The sequence below is a fragment of the Canis aureus genome, chromosome 10 (genome assembly GCF_053574225.1).
Source record: "Canis aureus isolate CA01 chromosome 10, VMU_Caureus_v.1.0, whole genome shotgun sequence".
Lineage (NCBI taxonomy): Eukaryota > Metazoa > Chordata > Mammalia > Carnivora > Canidae > Canis > Canis aureus.
Genome location: NC_135620.1, coordinates 52,151,064 through 52,164,611, shown reverse-complemented (window position 1 = coordinate 52,164,611; position 13,548 = coordinate 52,151,064). Strand labels below are relative to the sequence as shown.

At 39.0% G+C, this 13,548-nt stretch overlaps 1 protein-coding gene across 5 annotated transcripts in view; it reads right to left on the bottom strand.

The window, feature by feature from the left end:
* NFX1 (nuclear transcription factor, X-box binding 1) overlaps positions 1-13,548 on the bottom strand; it is a 78,112-nt gene that overhangs the window by 3,837 nt on the left and 60,727 nt on the right. For 2 of the 5 annotated variants that reach the window (XM_077912282.1, XM_077912283.1), the window contains exons 17-23: positions 12,958-13,031; positions 11,819-11,920; positions 11,050-11,091; positions 3,234-3,332; positions 2,585-2,651; positions 1,255-1,400; positions 217-321 (exon numbers count right to left, since the gene is read on the bottom strand). In XM_077912282.1, coding sequence (XP_077768408.1) covers positions 217-321; positions 1,255-1,400; positions 2,585-2,651; positions 3,234-3,332; positions 11,050-11,091; positions 11,819-11,920; positions 12,958-13,031 — 635 coding nt within the window. Of the gene's footprint in view, positions 1-216; positions 322-1,254; positions 1,401-2,356; positions 2,652-3,233; positions 3,333-11,049; positions 11,092-11,818; positions 11,921-12,957; positions 13,032-13,548 lie in introns of those variants that run through there. The other 3 variants (XM_077912284.1, XM_077912285.1, XM_077912286.1) reach the window with 3 other exon arrangements.

Here is a 13,548-nt window from a genome sequence, read left to right as displayed (position 1 = left end):
TTATTTCCAATGACTCTTCCCCTGAGGGGAAGTGGGCATTATAAACATTAAACTTAGGACCCCTCTGGTATGAACAAATGTCTGACATCCCAGTCAAACCTTATTTATTTGAACAAAGCACCCCAAGGCTAGGCCTGAGAAGTCACCAATGGCTGGTGGAGTCCTGGGCTTCTCTGAATAGATAGGGCCTTTGGAAAGTAGTTGAAGGATCCTTACTTGTCTGTCTGATGTCTGTGATGAGGAATTGGTGGTGGAGGCCGTGACTGCATTTCCCTTTCAAGGACACCAATCAGCGTGGTAGGAGGACAAATGGACTTTCCCCTGATAAGTCAGAAAACAAAGTACTGAAAAGTGAGAATTGTTTGTGGAGACAGGCAGACTGCTGGAAATTCAGTCATGACTTTCACTGTGCTGCTGTTGAATACTTCAATGTGACCTGTCCCTTCTCAGGCATGGTCACCTTCATTTAACCCTCGTCTCTTCCACTCACATCTGTCTGGGCCTGTTACTTGCTTCCTTTCCCTCCTATACTTGAGTTTTCTTTATTGGTAAGGACCTACCGACTCTGTCAGATTCTGACAGTGATTCTAGATCCTACTTGCCACTTCCTGGCTCACACTACAGTCTCAGTTTCCTCTCATGGCAAACACTGTTTTTACAGGGGATACCTTGAATCAGAGTCCAGCATTTTTTTGTTTCCATCCTGCCAGGATGACAAGGAAAAAAGGGACAACTGATGTGATGGGCAGGCACTGAGAGTCTATTCCCTGTGCCTGAGGAAATGCTACTACCTTCAGTGTCACTCATGAATTGGGGCAGACAAGAACCTTGGATGTCTTTAGGCATGTCTGTCCTAGAGACTGAGGCATGGGCTTTTTTGCTCTCTGGTTCAGATCACTATTCATTTATTTTTTTAAAGATTTTATTTATTTGACAGAGAGGGAAAGAACACAAGGAGGGGAAGCAGCAGGCAGAGGGAGAGGGAGTAGTCCCTGCTGAGCAAGGAACCTGCTGTGGGGCTTGATCCCAGCATACTGGGATCATGATCCTAGCCGAAGGCAGATGCTTAACTGACTGAGCCACCCAGGAGCCCTAGGTTCAGACCTTTTGATCATGTCAGAATGGCTAGCCCAGAAGCAGATTTTCTATTCTTCTAGAAGAGAAAGTAAGGCAAGCAAATATTGATAGACCTTGTTTCCGAGGTCCAACCTGCCATAATAAGCAGTTCCTCCTGTGATGGCAAGATCAACTCACCTGATTGCAGTGACGACAACATTGCGCTTTGGTTCACTGTCATAGCTCACGCTCTCCAGGCCATACACTTGGGCCAGGTCGTGGATGATCCGGCGGTGGTCTCTGTTCATGGGAGGGAAGCAATGGCTCTTCTTACTATTCTTTCCCTGTATTGAGGGAAAAGATGACTGATTGATAAAATCATCTTGAAAACAGAATATACTTACAAAGGCCCTTCCCACTTTACCAAAACAGCTGGGTCAGCATAAGTGGCTGAGTTTTAGAGGCCCACAGCAAACAGTATTTTGCTGGCTGCCATGCAAGCTGAGGGGTTTGGGAGGATGAGAGCTAATGCACTTCCTTCATCTATTCTGTGAACCACAACAGGAGCAGCTGGCCAGGGATAGGGATCAAGGGTAAGTGAAAAGAAACTAAGTGGACAGTATAACAGTTCTTCCTGAGGGGCTAGGAACTTGGGAGTTAAGTGATATACACAAGAAATTACTAAATAAATTGAAGACATAAAAAAACAAAACAATCTCATTTCTTCTAAAAATATGTTCTATACTAAAAATAATGAGTGTAGAGGTACAGACAAACTAGCAGAGAAATACATTTGTGCAGGTTTCCTAGTTAGGAACAACGATTCCATTTTCTCCTACATGTTAGTATCCTGGGAAGTAGGAACAGAAGGAAGGAAGGGAGAAAGGGCAGGGGCTAAGGGAGATGGTGAAAAGGAAACCCATTTTCATTAGATATGGAACTAATACAGGCACCTTGTACTCACTCACGGTCCCCACAGAATAAAGAGGGAGCCACCTTGGGGTGGGCTGCTTCTGGCTAAATTAAAGACTTTTTCCCTTCTAGCTACCTTCAGGACAAGCAAGGGCTTCACTCTCTTGAAGGAGTCCATCCCATTATTCTTCAACTATAGTCACCCAATTTTTTATCTTTACCCAACAGCTTCTACCCTGCTTGGGGGTAATAAGGAACCATCATACAATAGTCTATCACACAATAATCCCTCAGAGATCATATCTTCCTAAGTACCCTACATAGTCACTCAGCTGTTAACTACTGAATACCCTCGGATGTCCAGACTGCTTCATCCAATCTTAGGCACTGAGCTAAGATTTTTTTATTTGTGCTGAATTTGATTGAGGATATCTTTGCTGAACCAGGACAAGGCTTCCATGGATGTTATAATGGCTGGGCTTCTGGGAAAGATAAGGATTTTCTAGAAGTTGTAACTTTTTCCTATCACTACTCTATACTGGTGGTGTTTCTGTGACTTGATTTTTTGATCAAGCTGGCCTTAGAGACACGTCCAGTTGGATGTTTTGACTTCAACCTTATTCACGGCCTCCACAAGGGCTTCCATTTCTTTTTCAATGTCACTGACAAACTTTAAATCCTTCCTGAAATGAGAAATCACCACAGTTAATATCATCTGTTCCTGCTCTTCTGAAAATCCCTTCCACCCACCTCTCTGCCCGTAACCTGCAGACAATGAACAATGTAGGCAGAAAAATGGAAGAGGTCAGGAATTGTCAGATAACAGAAGACTGACTATAATTTACAAAGGAAGAGAAGATAAGAAAACTAATATGAGAAAGCTGAGGATGAAGGAGAAAGCTGTCTGGAGGGCCAGGAGACAGGAGGAAAATAAGAGCCGTTACCACATAAGCAAGGGCCCATGTGGACGGCCAGAAGTGGAATGCACCCAGAGATATTTCAGTTCAGGCTAGTCCAAGCCTCAGTGAGGCCCATACTTCTACCACAGGGTCCAACCCCTCCTTCCCCTGCCCCCCATGCTCAGTTCTTCAAGGGAACAATTGTGAGAAACCAAGAAAGGATTTTTATTAAATATCATATAATCTCTTAGGTATAATAAACTTTAATTGGCTCAATCACAGAGGTGTACATATTAGTTACTATATTTTAAAAGACCAAACACTCTTATAAGCCACAATTAAGAAAGAAAGTAACAAGTTACATACCTGGCATCATCTTTTAAACTGTCACTGAATTTTGACCCCGAAGAACGTACATTGAAAGGATCAGAATCCTCACTAATATGAAATGCCTCTGCTAACCGCCTGAAAATAAGAGAGAAATAAGTAAAAAGAAAGGAAGAGAGGAAAACTTCTTATAGTAATAGAGTGCCCACCATGTCCTAAGTTCTTAATACATTAATGATGCCATTTCAGTAAACCCAATTATTAAGGAAAGAACAACAACTTGGGACAATATATGATTTTATCTTCCTAGAGGAAAATGAACAAGACAGATCTATGTGGGTCTGAGTGAATCACATGGGCTGACACTGGCTGCTTGGGTTAGCTGGTGAAGAGAAGGAGGGCAAGGAATGAGAGCACTGGGAGCGGTCAGTAGGGGATGGCTGTCTCTAAGGTTTCACCTAAACATCAGATACATAAAGTAGACAAATACAGAAAATCTGGAAAATAAAGGGAAGAATTCCATTAATAACCTAAGCACTATCTTTTAATATACCTCCTTTCAGATTTTTTCTTCCTTTCACTTTAAGTAGTTGCAATTAGTGTATATAAAACTTGTCATCTGGGGCCCTAGTTGGCTCAGTGGAGCATGTGACTCATGATCTTGAGGTTATAAGTTTGAGACCCACAGTGGGTGTACATTATTTAAAAAGAAAATCTTTTTTTTTTTTTAATTTTTATTTATTTATGATAGTCACACAGAGAGAGAGAGAGAGAGGCAGAGACACAGGCAGAGGGAGAAACAGGCTCCATGCACCGGGAGCCCGATGTGGGATTCGATCCAGGGTCTCCCAGATCGCGCCCTGGGCCAAAGGCAGGCGCCAAACCGCTGCGCCACCCAGGGATCCCTTAAAAAGAAAATCTTAAAGAAACAAACAAAACAAAAAAAAACCCAACTTGGCATCTTTCCTCACCTATCATCATATGATTGGCATTTCTCATATTACTATTTGTTTTTCAAATTTACTGTTTTAATAGCTGCATAATCTTTTAATTATGTATATTCCCATAATTTGCCTAAACATTCCCTAGTTTAACAGTTCCCCAGTTTCTGAATCTTTTAAGTGACACAGTATCACTGGGCAAAAAACTTTTAAGGTTATTTCTCTGGAAAATGTTTCCAGGTGTGGGATTATTGGGTGAGACGGTATGGATGTCAGACTTGTGAGTAACAGTCTGAGTGCTTTCCACAACTGCCCATTTGTGTTTTGACTGGCAGTGGACGAGTCTCATGGCATCTCACCAACATCCAGTTATGTCTTTCTTTTGTAAAGAGATAAAATTCAGCTTAGCACTTAGTACAATTTTTGTTAACACTGAGAAGTCTCTTGCAAGTTTAATGTCCATAAGAGTCTAGCTTAAGTTTAATTTTCAAATTTTCGAGTCAGATTTTTTGGTGTTTTGATTAGTTGGCCATAAATTCAAATTTAAACACCAATAAAACTTATCTGTGGGCTGAATTTGACTTGTCATTTTAAAATTTCTGCAATAGAATAGATGGCATTTTTTATGATTAATTAAAAAAAAAGTCTCTACACTGAACATGGGGGTTGAATTCACAACCCTGAGATCAAGAGTTGCAAGCTCTACTGTTTGAGCCAGTTAGGCACCCTGTATTTTTTTTTTTTTTAAGATTTTATTTATTCACTCATGAGAGACACACACAGAGAGAGAGAGAGAGAGAGAGGCAGAGACACAGAGGGAGAAGCAGGCTCCATGCAGGGACGTGTAGTGGGACTCGATCCCGGGTCTCCAGGATCACGCACTGGGCTGAAGGCAGCACTAAACTGCTGAGCCACCAGGGCTGCCCACCCTGTATTATTTTTAAATTTGCATTTCTTTTTTATATTAGATCAGTGGGTATTTAAAGAAGAATTTCTATATAGTGAAGACTATCATAGTTCATTAGTCTAAGATGGAAAAATTCAAAAGGCTTTCAAAAACAGAGAGCCAGGGACTCCTGGGTGACTTAGCAACTGGGTGTCTGCCTTTAGGTTAGGACGTGATCCCGGAGACCTGGGAGCAAGTCCCACATTGGGATCCCTGCATAGAGCCTGCTTCTCCCTCTGCCTGTGTCTCTGCCTCTCTCTCTCTATGAATAAATAAAATCTAAAAAAACCCCACAAAAAACCAAAGAGCCAGTTCTCATCAATAACTAAATTTACTGAGGATAAATAATAATTTAATCCTCACAACTGTGGGAGGTACATATTGTCACCATTTCCACAGATCTTTAAGAAAATTAAAACTTTGAAAGAATACATGACTTACCCAACATCACACAGCTAAGTGACTTGTGAAGCCAGGATTCAAATCCAGGAAATCTGACCCTGGAGCTCTCGCTCTACTATATAATATGGTCTCTCAACAACACAAAGGTGCATTTCCACGCTTTAGAGACCTCCCGTGTATTCACTATAGCATTTCTGAATAATCGTGACTCAGTTAACATTTTGCAGCTGAGAATACTGTGACTGATAGTTTTTAAAGGTTGAGTTTTGAACAGCAGTTATTACAGAGTTACCACAAGGGTCAAACCAAGGGAAGGAAATTTGGGCACTGCTATTATTATGTACCTTCTACACATTTAGCCACTTAAAGAAGTACTCTTAACAATATTGGAGAGTCAGATTTCAAGATAAAATAGGACTATGTGGTCTATATTTGTTTCTGTTTAGCTACTTATCTTAAAAAATTTTCAAATAAAGCGACAAGAATACTACAATGATGAAACCATCATAAATTCAAAATATTCTAAGTAAAAAATGCATTTCATACATCTAGCCTACCAAACATCATAGCTCGGCTTAGTCTACCTTAAATGGGCTCAGAACACTTCCCTTAGCTTACAGTTAGGCAAAATCGTCTAACAAAGCCTATTTTATTCTTTTAAAATATTTATTTATTTATTTATTTGAGAGAGAGAAAGAGACAGAGTGGGGGAGAGGGGGAGGGGGGGAGAGAGAGAGAGAATGCATGTATGCAAATATGAGAGTGGGGAAGCGGCAGAGGGAATCTCAAGCAGATTCCCCATTGAGCATGGAGTCTGACAAAAGGTTTAATCCCATGACCCTGAGTTAATGACCTGAGCTGAAACCAAGTGTCAGACACTCAACCAAATGAGCCACCCAGGTGCCTCATAAAGCCTGTTTTATAATGAAGTGTTGAATATCTCATGTAATTTACTGAACACTTTACAGAAAGTGAAAAACAAAATGCCTATAAGGGTACAGAATGGTTAAGTGTATTGTTCTTTACCCCCATGAGCCGCAGTTTGCTGTCACTGCCGAGTATCATAAGACAGCACTGTACTTAAAGTATATACACACACACCATACCTGTTGAAAATACAAAATAAATTTTGTATATCGGTGAATCACTTCTTCAGACTGATATTTTAATGAATAATTAGGAAGCTATCCCTTGCTTGAACTTGTTATATAAAAAAAGATAGATTGGGAATCCCTGGGTGGCTCAGCGGTTTAGCGCCTGCCTTTGACCCAGGGTGTGATCCTGGAATCCTGGGATCGAGTCCCACATCAGGCTCCCAGCATGGAGCCTGCTTCTTCCTCTGCCTGTGTCTCTGCCTCTTTCTCCTCTGTGTCTTTCATGAATAAATAAAATCTTAAAAAAAAAAAAAAAAAAAAAAGATTCCCATCCACCTTGTAGCTCATTGAAATTAAATCATCTTTTATGATAGTATATTGTATTCTAGAGTCTTCTTCTAGGAGTCTTAGTAGGACAGATTTTTTTAAATTAAATAATGATAATAAACATATTTAAATATGTTTGCTACTAGATATTCATCACAGGGGCGCCTGGGAGGTTCCGTTGGTTAAGCGTCTGCCTTTGGCTCAGGTCATGATCCCAGAGTCCTGGGATTGAGCCCTGCATCAGGCTCTCTGCTCAGCAGGGAGCTTCTCCTTCTCCCTCTGCCTGCTGCTCTGCCTACTTGTATTCTCCCTCTCTGTCAAATAATAAATTTAAAAAAAAAAAAGAAATTCATCATAATTTGGAATTCTGAATATATTTTTTCCTGTAAATAAAGTTTTTTGTTTATCCAGAGAGAGAGAGAGAGAGAGAAAGAGAACATTGTACTGCATATTGCTAGCCTGAGAAAATATCAAAATTTGAAGTACAGTTTCTACTAAATGTGTATTGCTTTTACACTATTGAGAAGTTGAAAAATTCTAAGTCAAATCATTGTAAGTTGGAGACTGTCTGTATACCAGTTCACTTAATTTCTCTAAGTGTTAACATTTTTAGAGGGCTATACTTTTTAATCACTCTGTTAGAGCTAGGAATTCTGCCAGTCACTGAATAAATGCCCCTTAATCTAGTAAAGAGTATCTTCAAATAACTAACAGAAAACATCATATGTAGTGGTGAAATATTTTAAGGCTGTATGATGTCAGGAATATTCATTATCACTACCTTCTATTCAACACTGTATTGGAGGCTCTAGCCAGTGAAATAAGGCAAGAAAAAGAAAAAAGAATCATAAAGAAATAAAACTACTGTTAACGGAAAAGGACACAAAATAATAACCAAATTTAGCAAGGTTATGAATATAGGTCAACAAACATTAGTTCTGTTTCTTTTTTTTTTTTTTTTAGTTCTGTTTCTATACCAGCAACAAGCAATAGCAAATTATTATTATTATTATTTTTTTTATGATAGTCACACACACAGAGAGAGAGAGAGAGGCAGAGACATAGGCAGAGGGAGAAGCAGGCTCCATGCACCGGGAGCCTGATGTGGGATTCGATCCCGGGTCTCCAGGATCGCGCCCTGGGCCAAAGGCAGGCGCCAAACCGCTGCGCCACCCAGGGATCCCGCAAATTAATTTTTTAAATTAAATTTTAAAAGTGACATAAGAAGGGAAAGGAGAGGTGGTAGCAGAGAAAAAAAAAAAAAAAGAAGAAAAAGAAAAAAAAGAAAAAAGATACAAGAAAAATCATTTAAAAATGTAAAAAAAAATCAGATAGCAAAGGAACAAATTACTGAAAAATATGCAAAATCCATATACAGAAAACTATGAAGTATCACTGAGAGAAATCAAAGAAGACAAGAATAAATGGTGGGATACACCCTGTTCATCGTTTAGGAGACTTAATACTATAAAAAATGTCAAATCTCCCCAAAGTTGATCTGTAAATTAAATACCAACTCAATAAAAATCTTAGTAGGTTTTGGGGCAGATATTGATAAGCTAACTCTAAAGTTTACATGCAAATGCCTTAGAATAGTCCAGTTAATCTTGAAGAACCATACCTGATACGTTATCAGATACTAAGACCTTTACTGTTATAAAGGTACAATTAAGAGAGTGTGATACTAGTATAATGGAAGAAAAGGAGCTCCAAAATAGATCCACACATAATATGGACACTTGATTTTAATGATTTTAATGATTTTTGTCATTAGTATGACATCAGAGAGACTGGGAAAATGATATTTTGATAATAGTACTGGTCACATGAATATTCATAGGAAAAAAAACTGAATTGTGAACTTTGTTTAAATCATGCTCAAAAAAATTAGTCCAGAAACTGTGTGATATTTTGATCTTTCTTGTATCTTTTCTATCTTGATACCAGGAATTTGTGAGGAATCCTATAGTTTGCATTTGAATGACTTCAGTATACTTTTACTTTTTGATTTGACCTAGGAAGCACTAGCTTTTCAGTGTTGCCTATGTTTTTGAGAAGCCTAAAGTCATGAAGATGAAACCAAACATCAAAAATTGGAAGCCAAATAACTTATACAGAAGGAATACACAAAAATTTTTGGATGGTTTGTTTAAAGCATAATTAGGGCAGGGTGCATAGGCTAGATTTTTCTGGTTTTCAAAAACTGAACTGTAATAAAATTTTTATTTGATGTGCTACTACAATTTTCAGTAGCAAATGTGTGTGTAGAGTATCTTATTAAAATTGACTTCTAAAAAAATAAAATAAATACATAAATAAATAAATAAATAAAAAATTGAGACTTCTTTGGATACCAGAAAAAATCAGTCCAGATCAATGGTAGATTTAAATGTGAAAGTAAAATGATATAGCTTCTAGACAAAAGAGTATCATCATGATCTCAGGATAGACACGCTTCTTAAAAAGGACATAAAAAGCACTAGTCGCTGAGGAAAAGACAGGATTCACATTCAAATTATATAAAGAACTCCTACTAATCAATATGAAAAAGACAACACAATTACAAAATAACCAAAATAGTTGAATAGGTACTTCACAAAAAGAGATATCCAAATTGCCAATAAAGATATAAAAAGGTATTTAACCTCACTAGTCATCAAGGAAATATGAACTAAAAGCTCAATGGCATCACAATAGATTAAAATTAAAAAGACCGGGATCCCTGGGTGGCGCAGCGGTTTGGCGCCTGCCTTTGGCCCAGGGCGCGGCCCTGGATATCCAGGATCGAATCCCACGTCAGGCTCCCGGTGCATGGAGCCTGCTTCTCCCTCTGCCTGTGTCTCTGCCTCTCTCTCTCTCTCACTGTGTGCCTATCATAAATGAATAAAAGTTTAAAAAAAATTAAAAAAAAAAAATAAAAAAATAAAATTAAAAAGACCAACAATTTCAAGTGCTAATAAAAGTGTAGAGCAATGGAAACTGCTATTACCCTGCTGGTGGGAGTATAATATGGCACAATCATTTTGTTTTTTTGCTATTTATTTATTTAATTTATGATAGTCACACACACAGAGAGAGAGAGAGGCAGAGACACAGGCAGAGGGAGAAGCAGGCTCCATGCACCGGGAGCCCGACGTGGGATTTGATCCTGGGTCTCCAGGATCGCGCCCTGGGCCAAAGGCAGGCGCCAAACCGCTGCACCACCCAGAGATCCCTGGCACAATCATTTTGGATACTGTTGTGTAGGTAGAATCAACTAAAGCTGAACAATATGAATACCCTATTAACTGGTAATCTGACTCCTAAGTTTGTAACTAACAGAAATGAGTATGTATATACAGTAAAGGGAATATTCAGATATTCTTAACAGAGCATTATTTGTGAAAGCCTAATCCTGATAACCACATACATACCTATTAATGGTAGAAAGATAAATAAATAATATCTTTTTTAAAAAAAATAATATCTTAATACAATAAAATATCATGAATGAATGCAAATGAACAAAGTATTGCTACGTGCAACAAGAGGAATGAATATCACAAATGTAATGAAAGAACCCAAATAAAAATAGTGCAAACTACAAGATTTCATCATTTATATAAAATTCAAAACAGACAAAACAAACCTCAAGTGTCAGAAGTTAGGACAGACATTTTATCTTTGTGAAGTATATAAAAGTATTCTGGTAATTTTCTATTTTTTAACCTGGGTGCTGATTATACCACTGTATTTACTTTGCGATGACTCCTTGATCTGTACACTTCTGATCTTTCTATATGTATGTTATATACTTCAACATAATTTTTTTCATTAAAAAATTTTTAAGCTTCTTATCTTCATTGGAATCAGGAAGTCTGCCAGTCAATGATTAAGTATGCTGTGGCATGTGATATTTTTTTTTTTTTGGCATGTGATATTTATACCATGCCCCAAACCAGCAAGCTCATGTTTTGGAAATATGCTGAAATCACCTAAGGTTTATCTTTAGACATTTCAATTCCTGATGATCGAATTTCTCTTGTTCCCCAAGAGCAGCAAAATATTCAGAGCAGGTGCTGAGTGAATGCTTAAACAGTTGCTCCCTCCCACCAATTTCACAGAACTCAAGAACAAGTAGATAAAAGGCAGTTGAAACGACTTACTTTTTCCTTTCCAAGGCTAAACACTCCTCATCACACTCCAGCCTTGAGAAACAAATGAAAAAAATAAAGTCAGGGCACAATTTTCACAGCTCCTACCCAGCAATAAAACCTGGAAACAGAGCAGACTCTCTAAAACACAGCTGCATGAGGTCCCTCTCAAGGACAGGTGGGTGAGCTTCTGGGTTATAGGAATCTAGGGTTCCTCAGAAGGGCCTCAAAGTGTCTCCAAAATGCTCCCAATGACTCTCTGACAGCCCCACATCCCTCTGTTGACATAGCTGGTTCTCTGTTCTGTGAGTTGGGCTGGATATATCTAGGTCTCTGCTTCCTCTGGCTATTTTAAGAAAGGCCTAGAAAAGTCTCCTCTGGTCGTAGCTATATCCTGAGCAAGATTCAATGGATTGGAGTGTGGTCTCTTATTTATTTTTTAAAGATTTTATTTATTTATTCATGAGAAACACACACACACACACACACACACACACACACACACACACAGAGGCAGAGACATAGGCAGAGACATAGGCAGAGGAAGAAGCAGGCTCCATGCAGGGACTTGATCCTAGGACTCCAGGATCATGCCCTAAGCCAAAGGCAGAGGCTCAACCGCTAGGCCATCCAGGTGTCCTGTGTATGGTCTCATAACATCAAATGTCTGTTCAAACACCTACCATGTGTGCAAGGCTTCACTGTGGGAGATTGAGATAAATGAATGGTTCCTGCCCTCTGGAAATTAATTCTAACAGAAGACATACATTTTAAAAATTACCTGGCTTGGTGAATTTCTTTCTTAGTAATTAACTTGCTGATTTCCACTGAATCTCCAAGCTGCATGTCTGTTATTTTAGAGGCCATGGAAATAGCAGCTATTCTGAAGTATAAAAAAGAAAGGGAAAAAAAGGTACTGTAGTTTCACAGAAATGTCCTAATATTAGGACACAGAAGACTTCTTTCAAGTTACTGGACAATTCATGTGGCCTCAGAAACCCATCTATTATGAACTATCCACACATTTATGTCATATTTCCTCAATTAGATTCTAAGCAGTTCCATCAGAAACAATGAATAGTCTATTCAATCTCCTTGAATATCCAGTATTCAAACCCATTGATGTCAAAGCCACTCTGATGTCTTCATACTCCAAAATTCCTATCTCCATGACACATATCTGCATATGATTACATGTGTCTGATTAGAGACACACACAACCATCCATCCCTAACACCTTTGCCTCCTTACTGAGATCCCTTTCTGACCACCTGGCCCCAGGATTTCAGGAGGCTGAAAAGATAATTCACAGAATAGTCAAAAACCCCTACTGCAGAGGAAGAGCACAGGACTTGGTCCTGACTGGATCACCCCAAGTGACGGGACGTTAAAGCAGTTCATGCAACTTCAGGACATCATCCCTTTTGATCTCATGGTGTAGTAAGACCAGATGGGAGAGAGGGGAAGAGGAAAAAAAAATAAAAAGATTATTTTAACAAATGAAAGTTAGGGAAAGAAAGGGACACAAAGCAATACTTTTTCTTTGAACCAGAAAAACTAGATTCAGGAAAATTTATTTATTTATTTATTTATTTATTTATTTATTATTTATTTATTTATTTGGAAAATTTATTTAAAACAACTTTCCAGGTGTGCCTGGGTGGCTCAGTTGGTTAAGCATCTGACTCTTGGTTTCAGCTCAGGTCGTGATCTCAGGGCCCATCAGGCTCTGCACTCATTGGGGAGTCTGTTTAAGATTCTTTCTCTTTCTTCCCCACTCCCACTGGCTTACACACAAGCTCTTTGTAAAAAAAGGAAAAAACCTTCCAAAGTTGACAAAAATTGCAAGGATTTGACAGTAAACAGGTGTCCCCTCTGTATACTGAGACCCACCACTGTTAACAATGAAGTAGCACTAACCTTTGATAAGTACTGGATGCTTCAGAGCAAATCATCATCTCCTTTCTTCGTCCACATTCACACTGCAGCTCTATCTGAAATAAGATTAACATGGACCAACTTTTACAGCATGGAAACCATGCAAATAGGCAGGTTTCACTTTTAAAGCCTCTCCCAAATCAAACCATGGCAGAGGATACAGACATTGAGTGGCTACCCTTCAGGATGGGGGAAGCTAACCATATACACAAAACAACAATGTGGTAGTTGACATGCTAGGAGGAACTGTTCACTCTACAATGACCCTTTCTGGGAACTACTCCTATCCTTAACTCTACCTGAAGGGGCAGGCTTAGAATGAAGCTTTACCACTGAGCCTGGGCCAAGACCATCCAAAGTCTAATCTAACCAAGTCTGCCTCTTTCATTTGCTTTCATCTCTTCAGGGAGGCCTTGCTTAGATCCCTCAGACCAGGCTAAGTCTCCCTACACACAAACTCTCAAAGCACCCTCTATAAGGTATAACTTCTCATTCACCACAGTCATAATTCATTATCTGAGTAGGCAGTCAGTATGTGTCCCACTAACTGAAGGGACATGTGTGTCTCCTGTT